The sequence below is a fragment of the Ptychodera flava genome (genome assembly GCF_041260155.1).
Source record: "Ptychodera flava strain L36383 chromosome 23 unlocalized genomic scaffold, AS_Pfla_20210202 Scaffold_24__1_contigs__length_23054250_pilon, whole genome shotgun sequence".
Lineage (NCBI taxonomy): Eukaryota > Metazoa > Hemichordata > Enteropneusta > Ptychoderidae > Ptychodera > Ptychodera flava.
The window spans coordinates 15,093,054-15,106,457 of NW_027248278.1; the positions used below are offsets into that span (position 1 = coordinate 15,093,054).

Genomic DNA, 13,404 nt, shown 5'->3' on the forward strand with positions numbered 1-13,404 from the left:
CCTCTCTTCTCAGCCGACGCGACGACGGACTTCCTTTGGCGTCGAGACAGCGCGAGACAATGATCAACAAGTTCACGTGACTGACCGAATCAGCATATCTGATTGGCTAAAATTGCATTCGGTTTATCAAAATTTAAACTTGATCGGATTTATGAAGTATCCAGTAAATATTTGCATATCTCCAAGTCGATGGGTCGTTTTACTCATAAATGAAATAATCCAGGGAAATAAAACCAAAGTCGCGACAATGTTGTTGTATTACTCGACTATAATTTTGACCTATCGACATCAAACGAAAATTATGAAGACTGTTCATGTGATAAATATATAATCCCGTTGACTAGTGTTTTTCGCGGAGTCGCATAACTTTTCGCCTTCGATTCGAAGTTGTACGGCTCCGCGAAAAATATCCGTATAGGATGACGTCAAACAGAGAAAAATTTTCATCAGTTTATATATTTACGGTAACAGTATTCTTCACAAGTATCTCCGATATTACGTCAGAGTTTAGATGGCAAACGTTTTTGTTACTTCATGCTGAGCACTGTCGAAATCAATATCAATTTCTTTTTGAGGAAGTAACATTTCATTCTCTAGACTGTTATAGAACGCGGAAAAAATAATTGAACCAGAGAAATATTTGAAAAAAATTCATATTTGCTTTAATGGGACCTACGTGCAACAGCTCGAAATGTTGTTGTCATGTGACGTACAAGTAGAATGTAACTGTACGAAGCAATTTACAGAAATAAAGCTATTATGTAGCTGATATTTATGTCATAGCTGTCTGTGATAAGCACACTATGCATCATGCTTCACATCCCAGTACGAAGCGCTGTTTCACAGGCGTTTTCGCATGATGTTTCAACTTGACAACGCCCTCAGGTGGTAATAAGAATACCATTATTATAAAAGTGTACAGAATCACAATGAATGAGATCTTCAGAGCAAGTGTGGATCACATATGAAAAAAACACACATTTTGAATAATTGGGAAAAGAAATTAGTCTCTGAGAGAGAGGACGTTACTTAGCTTAAGTTGTAACTCTCGTGGTATTTCACCAAGTTAAATTCTACCGGCGTGTTCGTTTTCAATTACGGTCACGTGGTACATCCGATGTCTGGTGAGGACTGATACCGATCGCAACAATCAGGTTTGAGTGATTCCCTAGTAAAACACTCACTCGAAGAGAGTTGTGGCATGACGTCACCAGTTCATAATTACATTATATTAATAGTTATTTTGACATGCGTCGGAAACAAGTAATAGGTGGATATGACGGGAATTAAAAACATCTGAATGGCTGGGAGGAAGTTCAATAAGTTGTGCAGTAGGATGTGAAATTTCCTCTTATATAACACATTCTCTGCAACAATCTCTGTAATCAATGTTTTTATCGTATGCCCATGTCAATATCACCCCATATCACTCCATTCTGGTGACGATTACCATCGAATATCAGCCATGATAATTTAATATTCTAGATTTGTATAACAAACTTCATCAATTTTGGAGTGTTCCCGAACTACAGTAGCAAGTTGGTTGTAAAAGAAGTTTTAAAAACAAATGCTGGTCTCCGTCTACGATGCGTCTTTGCCGACAAAAAACTTTGACAGGCTTAGCGAACAAAAAAGAAATTACAGGGGCGATGTTATTGTGAGGGTCACGGATTTTGTGAGTCACCTTTTTGCGCAACTATAAAAGGGCAAGATGTGATCTATATTACACTGCAGTCTATCAGGCAAACTATTAACACTTCCTCCGAAAAACACGTTACTATTTTATATTAAGCTTATATATCTTTGATAAAACTTAAAAATGTCATTTTCTTAAAGCCTTAAAGTCGGCGGTAATTTATACATGTGTGTACAAGACCAAAGGTCAACAAAGTTTTCGGCGTATGATAATCTTTATTTGATTATTGATGGATTGCATACAGTGTATTCAAGGAGGAGTTTAAATTGCGTCGTCATTGATGGACCATATGGCGCGTAATCAAGGCCAATATTCGAACTCCCAATTTTCAACTATACAACTCAACATTCAAACTCCAATTTTCCCAATTTGGTCTTTTGGCCAGAGGTCCATATATCTTTCTTTCATGAATTTGACTTTGTTTGTACCGTCTATTTACTGTCTGTTCTTTGCTGTTTTGTGTCTATGTTTACAACTATTGTCTTACAAATTTTGACCTAGTGTTATTGGATTATGGATTGGTATGATTGCGATTATTTTTCAACTATACAGCTCAACATTCAACATTCAAACTCCCAATTTTCAACTATACAACTCCACATTATCAACTTTCGAACTCCACATTTTCAACTATACAACTCCAAATTTTCAACTTTCGAACTCCATTTTTCAACTATACAACTCTACATTTTCAACTTTCGAACTCCCAATTTTCAACTTTCGAACTACACACATTCAACTTTCGAACTCCACATTTTTAACTATGGAACTCAACATTTTGAATTCGTATTCCCCATTTTCAACTATCGAAGTCATAGGTTCCCCTAGACCACTAGCCAGCGAACACAATCCAAAATGAGCATACATATAGTCAAATATGACTTTAAAAAATCGTCGGTGTCATTTTACATGAAACTACTTATCACTTTGTTAGGGAGTCCCAAACACATGGTGACCTCGCAGTTAATTTTGAACATGGACGACACTGAGTTCGTTCGTGACCACGTCAGTGGTAGTTTGTCCAGGATGCTACTTGACCTTGACCAACCCGACAGACGGGGAGATGTGATGTGTCACATAGGTGTGAGAGTCTTGTTAGACTTTTGTCATAGTTAAGTGTCACTTTAAGTGGCATTGTGAGCGTATTGTCCAGCAAGCCGCAAGCCGCTCAACGTGAAATACATAATGTTGAACATAGTTGTCACTGTGTAATAAAGGGATAGTGACTTCACACATCAGCCATCTCGCTCGTCTTGTATGTGCTTTAGTGTGTTTAGTGTCTGAGTTGTGTTTTGGCTGTTAGTGTGAAAATTAACAAACGAGTCGTTAATTTTAAAATAAGCCATGGCGAGCCACGCACGCATGCTCTTGTCATTAGACGACATGGTGGCGACCGAATTAGGCCTAAGTGATGGCGGAGGTCGGCGGTAAATCTTGAAGTTATAGCATCACAAGTGTTTCCGGTTCATATTTTTGGACCCTCTAGAACATCACATAGGAATAACTCTAAAACTCCGAAACGTCATGTGACGTATCTATGACGCGTTCTGACGTAGTATAGCCCAGAAGGAAAAACGTGGGTAACTACAATGAAGCAAGTTAGGGATGCCTAGGGAGAATACGAATCCCAAATGTTGAGTTCGAAAGTTGAAAATGTGGAGTTCGAAAGTTGAAAATGGGGAATAGGAATCCCAAATGTTGAGTTCGATAGTTGAATGTTGAGTTGTATAGTTGAAAATTGGGAGTTTGAATGTTGAATGTTGAGTTCGATAGTTGAAAATTGGGAGTTTGAATGTTGAATGTTGAGTTGTATAGTTGAAAATTGGGAGTTCGAATGTTGAATGTTGAGTTGTATAGTTGAAAATTTGGAGTTTGAATGTTGGCCTTGATTACGCGCCATATGGACCATGTAATGCGCATTGTTTTGTTCTGTTCGTTTTTTTGTTAGTAAATGACAACTATGAGTCAATTGCTGACGTTTCTAGTTTTTATTTGTTATTTTATTTGTCACCTTCAGTATCACAGTGCAAGCTGTGCGTTTTGTTAATTTACCATCACAATAAAAGCATACTCCATTGATTACTGTGCCTTTTTTTTCAATAATGTGTTCAGACTTTTTCAGTATATGCCGCATACCAGGCCGACATGATTTAGTTCTTATTGGTGAATAGCAATTTTAACATTGTTTACATTTTTGTAGGACAAATCCACAGCATTGGATGCGGCTTCTAGAGCAGGTCATGCAGACGTCGCTGAATTGCTGATTAAACATGGTGCAGATGTCAATGCTAAGGATCCGGTAAGTAAATGTGACTCGGTACTCGATGTGGATATCGGAATCGTAAATCAACAGTTTCATTTATCTCTCTCGGACTTTAACGTTACAGTCACTAAATCGCGTAATGCTATGACATTTTATGGTGTCCTGGTCATACAATGCTACTGCAATACTTCAAAATGTAGCAGAAAAAATTTATGCTAAGATGGCCACGATCTGTTCTTAGAGAGGGTGACCCTCCACTCACATGGCGTTCGACTTTATTCAAATGATTTTGCACGAAGACCGGTAACAGTGTATCATTATTTCAAAGTTGTATTTGTTCTGGTTGTTTGTTTGTTTAGCGATATATTCCACAACAGTAGCGTTCGCCTCGAAAAAATATAATGGCAGAGAGACAGATACACAAACAGACAGAGACAGAGAGGCAGAGAGATGTGTGTCTTTGAAAAATCTTTTATTCAAATTGGAATGTTTGAAAGCGGATTATTTAATACCTATGACGTGCTCTTTAGACAGACCTACTAAACAAAATGTGGTTTGAACAATTCACATAAAGCTATTATTTAGCAAAGTTTGAGAAAATTGACTCTAGTCCTCACTATCAATAATTAATAAATTACCCTCTCCCATTGCTAAAATTTTGGGCATATTTGTCGCAATTTAAAAAATAAATATAGTGACTTTTTAGCTCAATTTTAATGTAAGTAATATCTTCAAAGTAGCTTAAATTTATAATCTGTTTGTTCTTTTACAGTGTAAAAGTGAAAAATGCAATCATGATATAAATATGAAAATGATGACCTGTTTTATTGATTTTTAGTGATTTTGTGAAAAACCGTGAATTTTTAATGTCATTTTGTCAAAAAACAAGTGCGGTGACCCCATTTTTTCCCAGTTTTGGACTACTCTCATATGTAGGTATTCAAAAAACACCATTTGAAAAAAATTGACATTACTTTTCCCTTTTTCCGATCGTACATCCTTAATTTCCCATCACCATGAAAGCATACTCCTTGATTACTGTGCCTTTTTTTGATTTCAATAATATTGTCAGACTTTTTCGGTATATGCCTCATACCATGCCGACATGATTTAGTTCTTATTGGTGAATAGCAATTTTAACATTGTTTACATTTTTGTAGTACAAATCCACAGCATTGCATGCGGCTTCTGGAAAAGGTCATGCAGACGTCGCTGAAGTGCTGATTAAACATGGTGCAGATGTTAATGCTAAGAGTCAGGTAAGTAAAAGTGACTCGGTATTCGATGTGGATATCGGAATCGTAATAGTTCAACAATTTCATTTATCTTTCTCCCACTTTAACGTTACAGTCACTAAATCCAATAATGCTATGGCATTTTATGGTGTCCTGGTCATACAATGCCACTGCAATACTTCAGAATGTAGCAGAACAAATTATGCAAAGATGGCCGCGATCTGTTTGCAGAGAAAGTGACCCACCATTCATATGGCGTTCGACTTTATTCAAATAATTTTGCACGAAAATCGGTAACAGTGTATCGTTATTTCAAAGTTGTATTTGTTCTGGTTGTTTGTTTAGCGATATATTCCACAACAATAGCATTCGCCTCGAAAAAAATATAATGGCAGAGAGACAGATACACAAACAGACAGAGACAGAGAGAGACAGAGAGATGTGTGTCTTTGAAAATCTTTTATTCAAATTTGGAATGTTTGAAAGCGGATTATTTAATACCTATGACGTGCTCTTTAGACAGACTTACTAAACAAAATGTGGTTTTGAAAAATTCACAAAAAAGCTATTATATAGCAAAGTTTGAGAAAATTGACTCTAGTCCAAACTATTATAGTTAATAAATTACCCTCTCCCATTGCTAAAATTCTGGGCATATTTGTTGCAATTTTGGTTAAAAAATAAATATCGTGACTTTTTAGATCAATTTCTATGTAAGTGAAATCTTCAAAGTAGCTTAAATTTATAATCTCTTTGTTCTTTTACAGTGTAAAAGTGAAAAATGCAATCATGATATGAATAGGAAAATGATAGCCTGTTTAATTGATTATTAGTGATTTTGTGAAAAACCGTGAATTTTTAATGTCATTTTGTAAAAAAAAACAAGCGTGGTGACCCGATCTTTTTTCCCAAGTTTTGGACTACTCTCACATGTAGGTATTCAAAAAAAAACCATTTGAAAATATTGACATTACTTTTCCCTTTTTCCGATCGTACATCCTTAATTTCCCATCACAATGAAAGCATACTCCTTGATTACTGTGACTTTTTTATTTTAATAATATTGTCAGACTTTTTCGGTATATGCCTCATACCATGCCGACAGGATTTAGTTCTTACAGGTGAATAGCAATTTTAACATTGTTCACATTTCTGTAGTACAATTGCACAGCATTGCATGCGGCTTCTGGAGCAAGTCACGCAAAGGTCGCTGAATTGCTGATTAAACATGGTGCAGATGTCAATGCTAAGGATGGGGTAAGTAAATGTGACTCGGTACTCGATATGGATATCGGAATCGTAATACATCAACAATTCCATCTATCTCTCTCGCACTTTAACGTTACAGTCACTAAATCGAATAATGCTATGACATTTTATGGTGTCCTGGTCATACAATGCCACTGCAATACTTCAGAATGTAGCAGAACAAATTATGCTAAGATGGCCGCGATCTTTTCGCAGAGAGGGTGACCCGCAACTCACATGGCGTTCGACTTTATTCAAATGATTTTGCACGAAGATCGGTAACAGTGTATCATCATTTCAAAGTTGTATTTGTTCTGGTTGATTGTTTAGCGATATATTCAACAACAATAGCGTTCGCCTCGAAAAAATATAATGGCAGAAAGACAGATATACAGACAGACAGAGACAGAGAGAGACAGAGAGATGTGTGTCTTTGGAAATTCTTTTATTCAAATTTGGAATGTTTGAAAGCGGATTATTTAATACCTATGACGTGCTCTTTAGACAGACCTACTAAATAAAATGTGGTTTTGATAAATTCACAAAAAAGGTATTGTTTAGCAAAGTTTGAGAAAATTGACTCTAGTCCTCACTATCAATAAATAATAAATAACCCTCTCCCATTGCTAAAATTTTGGGCACATTTGTCGCCATTTAAAAATAAATATAGTGACTTTTTAGCTCAATTTAATGTAAGTGAAATCTTCAAAGTAGCTTAAATTTATAATCTGTTTGTTCTTTTACAGTGTAAAAGTGAAAAATGCAATCATGATAAAAATAGGAAAATGATGACCTGTTTCATTGATTTTTACTGCTTTTTTGAAAAACCGTGAATTTTTAATGTCATTTTGTAAAAAAAAACAAGCGCGGTGACCCCATTTTTCCCTAGTTTTGGACTACTCTCATATGTAGGTATTTAAAAAAACCCATTTGAAAAAATGACATTACTTTTCCCTTTTCCGATCGTACATTCTTAATTTCCCATCACAATGAAAGCATACTCCTTGATTACTGTGACTTTTTGGATTTCAATAACATTGTCAGACTTTTTCGGTATATGCCTCAACCATGCCGACAGGATTTAGTTCCTATTGATGAATAGCAATTTTAACATTGTTTACATTTTTGTAGTACAAATACACAGCTTTGCATGCAGCTTCTCGAGCAGGTCATGCAGACGTCGCTGAATTGCTGACTAAACATGGTGCAGATGTCAATGCTAAGGATCGGGTAAGTAAATGTGACTCGGTACTCGATATGGATATCGGAATCGTAAGACTTCAACAACTTCATCTATCTCTCTGGATTTTTAACGTTACAGTCACTAAATCGTGTAATGCTATGCCATTGTATTGTGTCCTGGTCATACAATCCGAGTGCAATACTTCAAAATGTAGCAGAACAAATTATGCTAAGATGACCGCGATCTATTTGCAGAGAGGGTGACCCACCACTCATATGGCGTTCGACTTTATTCAAATGATTTTGCACGAAGATCGGTAACAGTGTATCATTATTTCAAAGTTGTATTTGTTCTGGTTGTTTTTTAGCGATATATTCCAAAACAATAGCGTTCGCCTCGAAAAAAAAACATAACTGCAGGGAGACAGATATACAAACAGGCGGAGACAGAGAGAGACAGAGAGATGCGTGTATTTGAAAAATCTTTTATTCAAATTTGGAATGTTTGAAAGCGGATTATTTAATACCTTTGACGTGCTTTTTAGACAGACCTACTAAACAAAATGTGGTTTTGAAAAGTTCACAAAAAAGCTATTGTTTAGCAAAGTTTGAGAAAATAGACTCTAGTCCTCACTATCAATAATTAATAAATTACCCTCTCCCATTGCTAAAATTTTGGGCATATTTGTTGCAATTTTGGTTTAAAAAATAAATATAGTGACGTTTAGCTCAATTTTAATGTAAATAAATTCTTCAAAGTAGCTTAAATTCATAATCTGTTTGTTCTTTACAGTGTAAAAGTGAAGAATGCAATCATGATATAAATAGGAAAATGATGACCTGTTAATTGATTTTTAGTCATTTTGTGAAAACCGTTAATTTTTGATGTCATTTTGTAAAAATAAGCGCGGTGACCCCATCTTTTCTCGGAAGTTTTGGACTACTCTCATATGTAGGTATTCAAAAACCCCATTTGAAAAAATTGACATTACTTTTACCTTTCCGATCGTACATCCTTAATTTCCCATCACAATGAAATCATACTCCTTGATTACTGTGACTTTTTTTGATTTCAATAATGTTGTCAGACTTTTTCGGTATATACCTCATACCATGCCGACATGATTTAGTTCTTATTGGTGAATAGCAATTTTAACATTGTTTACATTTTTGTAGAGCAATTCCACAGCATTGCATGCGGCTTCTAGACAAGGTCATTCAGACGTTGCTGAATTGCTGATTAAACATGGTGCAGATGTCAATGCTAAGAATCGGGTAAGTAAATGTGACTCGGTACTCGATGTGGATATCGGAATCGTAATACTTCAACAACTTCATCTATCTCTCTCAATTTTTAACGTTACAGTCACTAAATCGAATAACGCTATGACATTTTATGGTGTCCTGGTTATGCAATGCCACTGCAAAACTTCAGAATGTAGCAGAACAAATTGCTAAGATGGTCGCGATCTGTTCGCAGAGAGGGTGACCCACCACTCATAGGGCGTTCGACTTTATTCAAATGATTTTGCACGAAGACCGGTAACAGTGTATCATTATTTCAAAGTTGTATTTGTTCTGGTTGATTGTTTAGCGATATATTCCACAACAATAGCGTTCGCCTCGAAAAAAATATATGACGTGCTCTTTAGACAGACCTACTAAACAAAATGTGGTTTTGAAAAATTCACAAAAAAAGCTATTGTTTAGCAAAGTTTCAGAAAATGACTCTCGTCCACACTTTCAATAATTAATAAATTACCCTTCCCATTGCTAAAATTTTGGGCATATTTGTTGCAATTTTGGTTAAAAAATAAATATCGTGACTTTTTAGATCAATTTTAATGTAAGTAAAATCTTCAAAGTAGCTTAAATTTATAATCTGTTCGTTCTTTTACAGTGTAAAAGTGAAAAATGCAATCATGATGTAAATAGGAAAATTATGACCTGTTAATTGATTTTTAGTGATTTGTGAAAAACCGTGAATTTTTGATGTCATTTTGTAAAAAAACAAGCGCAATGACCCAATCTTTTTTCCCAAGTTTTGGACTACTCTCATATGTAGGTATTCAAAAAAACCGATTGAAAAAATTAACATTACTTTTCCCTTTTCCGATCGTACATCCTTAATTTCCCATCACAATGAAAGCATACTCCTTGATTACTGTGACTTTTTGATTTCAATAATATTGTCAGACTTTTCGGTGTATGCCTCATACCATGCCGACAGGATTTAGTTCTTATTGGTGAATAGCAATTTTAACATTGTTTACATTTTTGTAGTTCGAATTCACAGCATTGGATGCGGCTTCTGGAGCAGGTCATGCAGACGTCGCTGAATTGCTGATTAAACATGGTGCAGATGTCAATGCTCAGGATCGGGTAAGTAAATGTGACTCGGTACTCGATGTGGATATCGGAATCGTAAATCAACAATTTCATTTATCTCTCTCCCACTTTAACGTTACAGTCACTAAAGCGTATAATACTATGCCATTTTATGGTGTCCTGGTCATACAATGCCACTGCAATACTTCAAAATGTAGCAGAACAAATTATGCTAAGATGGCCGCGATCTGTTCGCAGAGAGGGTGACCCACCACTCACATGGCGTTTGTCTTTATTCAAATTATTTTGCACGAAGACCGGTAACAGTGTATCATTATTTCAAAGTTGTATTTGTTCTGGTTGATTGTTTAGCGATATATTCCACAACAATAGCGTTCGCCTCGAAAAAAATATATGACGTGCTCTTTAGAGTGACCTACTAAAGAAATGGTGGTTTGAAAAATTTCCAAAAAGCTATTGTTTAGCAAAGTTTCAGAAAATTGACTCTAGTCCAAACTATCAATAATTATTAAATTACCCTCTCCCATTGCTAAAATTTTGGGCATAATTGTTGCAATTTTGGTTAGAAAATAAATATCGTGACTTTTTAGATCAATTTTAATGTAAGTAAAATCTTCAAAGTAGCTTAAATTTATAATCTGTTTGTTCTTTTAAAGTGTAAAAGTGAATTTTTTTTTTAAGTGAAAAATGCAACCATGATGTAAATAGGAAAATGATGACCTGTTTAATTGCTTTTTAGTGATTTTGTGAAAAACCGTTAATTTTGATATCATTTTGTAAAAAAACAAGCGCGATGACCCAATCTTTTTTCCCAAGTTTTGGACTACTCTCATATGTAGGTATTCAAAAAAACCGATTTGAAAAAATTAACATTACTTTTCCCTTTTCCTATCGTACATCCTTAATTTCCCATCACAATGAAAACATACTCCTTGATTACTGTGACTTTTTTATTTCAATAATATTGTCAGACTTTTTCGGTGTATGCCTTATACCATACCGACAGGATTTAGTTCTCATTGGTGAATAGCAATCTTAACATTGTTTACATTTTTGTAGTACGAATCCACAGCATTGGATGCGGCTTCTGGAGAAGGTCATGCAGACGTCGCTGAATTGCTGATTAAACATGGTGCAGATGTCAATGCAAGGATGTGGTAAGTAAATGTAACTCGGTACTCGATGAGGATATCGGAATCGTAATACTTCAACAATTTCATTTATCTTTTTCCCTCTTTAACGTTACAGTCACTAAATCAAATAATGCTATGACATTTTATGGTGTCCTGGTCATACAATGCCACTGCGATAATTCAGAATGTAGCAGAACAAATTGCTAAGATGGCCGCGATCTGTTCGCAGAGAGGGTGACCCACCACTCATATGGCGTTCGACTTTATTCAAATGATTTTGCACGAAGACCGGTAAAAGTGCATCATTATTTCAAATTTGTTTTTGATCTGGTTGTTTTTAGCGATATATTCCACAACAATAGCGTTCGCCTCGAAACAAACAAACAGCAGATTGAAGATATACAAACAGACAGAGACAGAGAGAGACAGAGAGATGTGTGTCTTTGAAAAATCGTTTATTCAAATTTGGAATGTTTGAAAGCGGATTATTTAATACCTTTGACGTGCTCTTTAGACAGACCTACTAAAAATGTGGTTTTTAAAAAATCACAAAAAGCTATTGTTTAGCAAAGTTTGAGAAAATTGACTCTAGTCCAAACTATCAATAATTAATAAATTACCCTCTCCCATTGCTAAAATTTTGGGCATATTTGTCGCAATTTAAAAAATAAATATAGTGACTTTTTAGCTCAATTTTAATGTAAGTAAAATCTTCAAAGTAGCTTAAATTTATAATCTGTTTGTTCTTTACAGTGTGAAAGTGAAAAATGCAATCATGATATAAATAGGAAAATGATGACCTGTTTCATTGAGTTATAGTGATTTTGTGAAAAGCCGTGAATTTTAATGTCATTTTGTAAAAAAAACCAGCGCGGTGACCCCATCTTTTTCCCCAAGTTTTGGACTATTTTCATACGTAGGTATTAAAAAAAAAACACTTGAAAAAATTGACATTACTTTTCCCTTTCCGATCGTACATCCTTAATTTCCCATCACAATGAAAACATACTCCTTGATTACTGTGACTTTTTTTGATTTCAATAATATTGTCAGACTTTTTCGGTATATGCCTCATACCACGCCGACAGGATTTAGTTCTTATTGTGAATAGCAATTTTAACATTGTTTACATTTTTGTAGAACGAATCCACAGCATTGCATGCGGCTTCTGGAAAAGGTCATGCAGACGTCGCTGAATTGCTGATTAAACATGGTGCAGATGTCAATGCTAAGGATCCGGTAAGTAAATGTGACTCGGTACTCGATATGGATATCGGAATCGTAATACTTCAACAACTTCATTTATCTCTCTCCCACTTTAACGTTACAGTCACTAAATCAAATAATGCTATGACATTTTATGGTGTCCTGGTCATGCAATGCCACTGCAATACTTCAGAATGTAGCAGAACAAATTAGCTAAGATGGCCGCGATCTGTTCGCAGAGAGGGTGGCCCACCACTCATATGGCGTTCGACTTTATTCAAATGATTTGCACGAAGACCGGTAACAGTGTATCATTATTTCAAAGTTATATTTGATCTGGTTGTTTTTTAGCGATATATTCCACAACAATAGCGTTCGCCTCGAAAAAAAACATAACAGCAGAGAGTCAGATATACAAACAGACAGAGACAGAGAGAGACAGAGAGATGTGTGTCATTGTAAAATCTTTTATTCAAATTTGGAATGTTTGAAAGCGGATTATTTAATACCTTTGACGTGCTCTTCAGACAGACCTACTAAACAAAATGTGGTTTTGAAAAATTCACAAAAAAGCTATTGTTTAGCAAAGTTTGAGAAAATTGACTCTCGTCCCACTTTCAATAATTAATAAATTACCCTCTCCCATTGCTAAAATTTTGGGCACATTTGTCGCAATTTAAAAAATAAACATCGTGACTTTTAGATCAATTTTAATGTAAGTAAAATCTTCAAAGTAGCTTAAATTTATATCTGTTTGTTCTTTTACAGTGTAAAAGTGAAAATGCAATCATGATATAAATAGGAAAATGATGACCCGTTTACTGATTTTTAGTGATTTTGTGAAAAACCGTGAATTTTAATGTCATTTTGTAAAAAAACAAGCGCGGTGACCCCATCTTTTTTCAGAAGTTTTGGACTACTCTCATATGTAGGTATTCAAAATACCCCATTGAAAAAATTGACATTACTTTTCCTTTTCCGATCGTTCATCCTTAATTTCCCATCACAATGAAAGCATACTCCTTGATTGCTGTGACTTTTTTGATTTCAATAATATTGTCAGACTTTTTCGGTATATGCCTCATACCATGC

The 13,404-nt window shown here is 35.2% G+C and overlaps 1 protein-coding gene across 1 annotated transcript; it reads left to right on the forward strand.

Moving 5' to 3' along the window:
- The first annotated feature begins 2,671 nt into the window (after positions 1-2,671).
- Positions 2,672-13,110, forward strand: LOC139124692 (serine/threonine-protein phosphatase 6 regulatory ankyrin repeat subunit A-like). The gene is made up of 11 exons (XM_070690813.1): positions 2,672-2,779; positions 3,897-3,995; positions 5,120-5,218; positions 6,353-6,451; positions 7,574-7,672; positions 8,801-8,899; positions 9,908-10,006; positions 11,033-11,130; positions 11,860-11,866; positions 12,247-12,345; positions 13,081-13,110. Exons 1-11 carry the CDS (start codon positions 2,672-2,674, stop codon positions 13,108-13,110), a joined length of 936 nt encoding a protein of 311 aa, XP_070546914.1.
- The last annotated feature ends 294 nt before the right edge of the window (positions 13,111-13,404 follow it).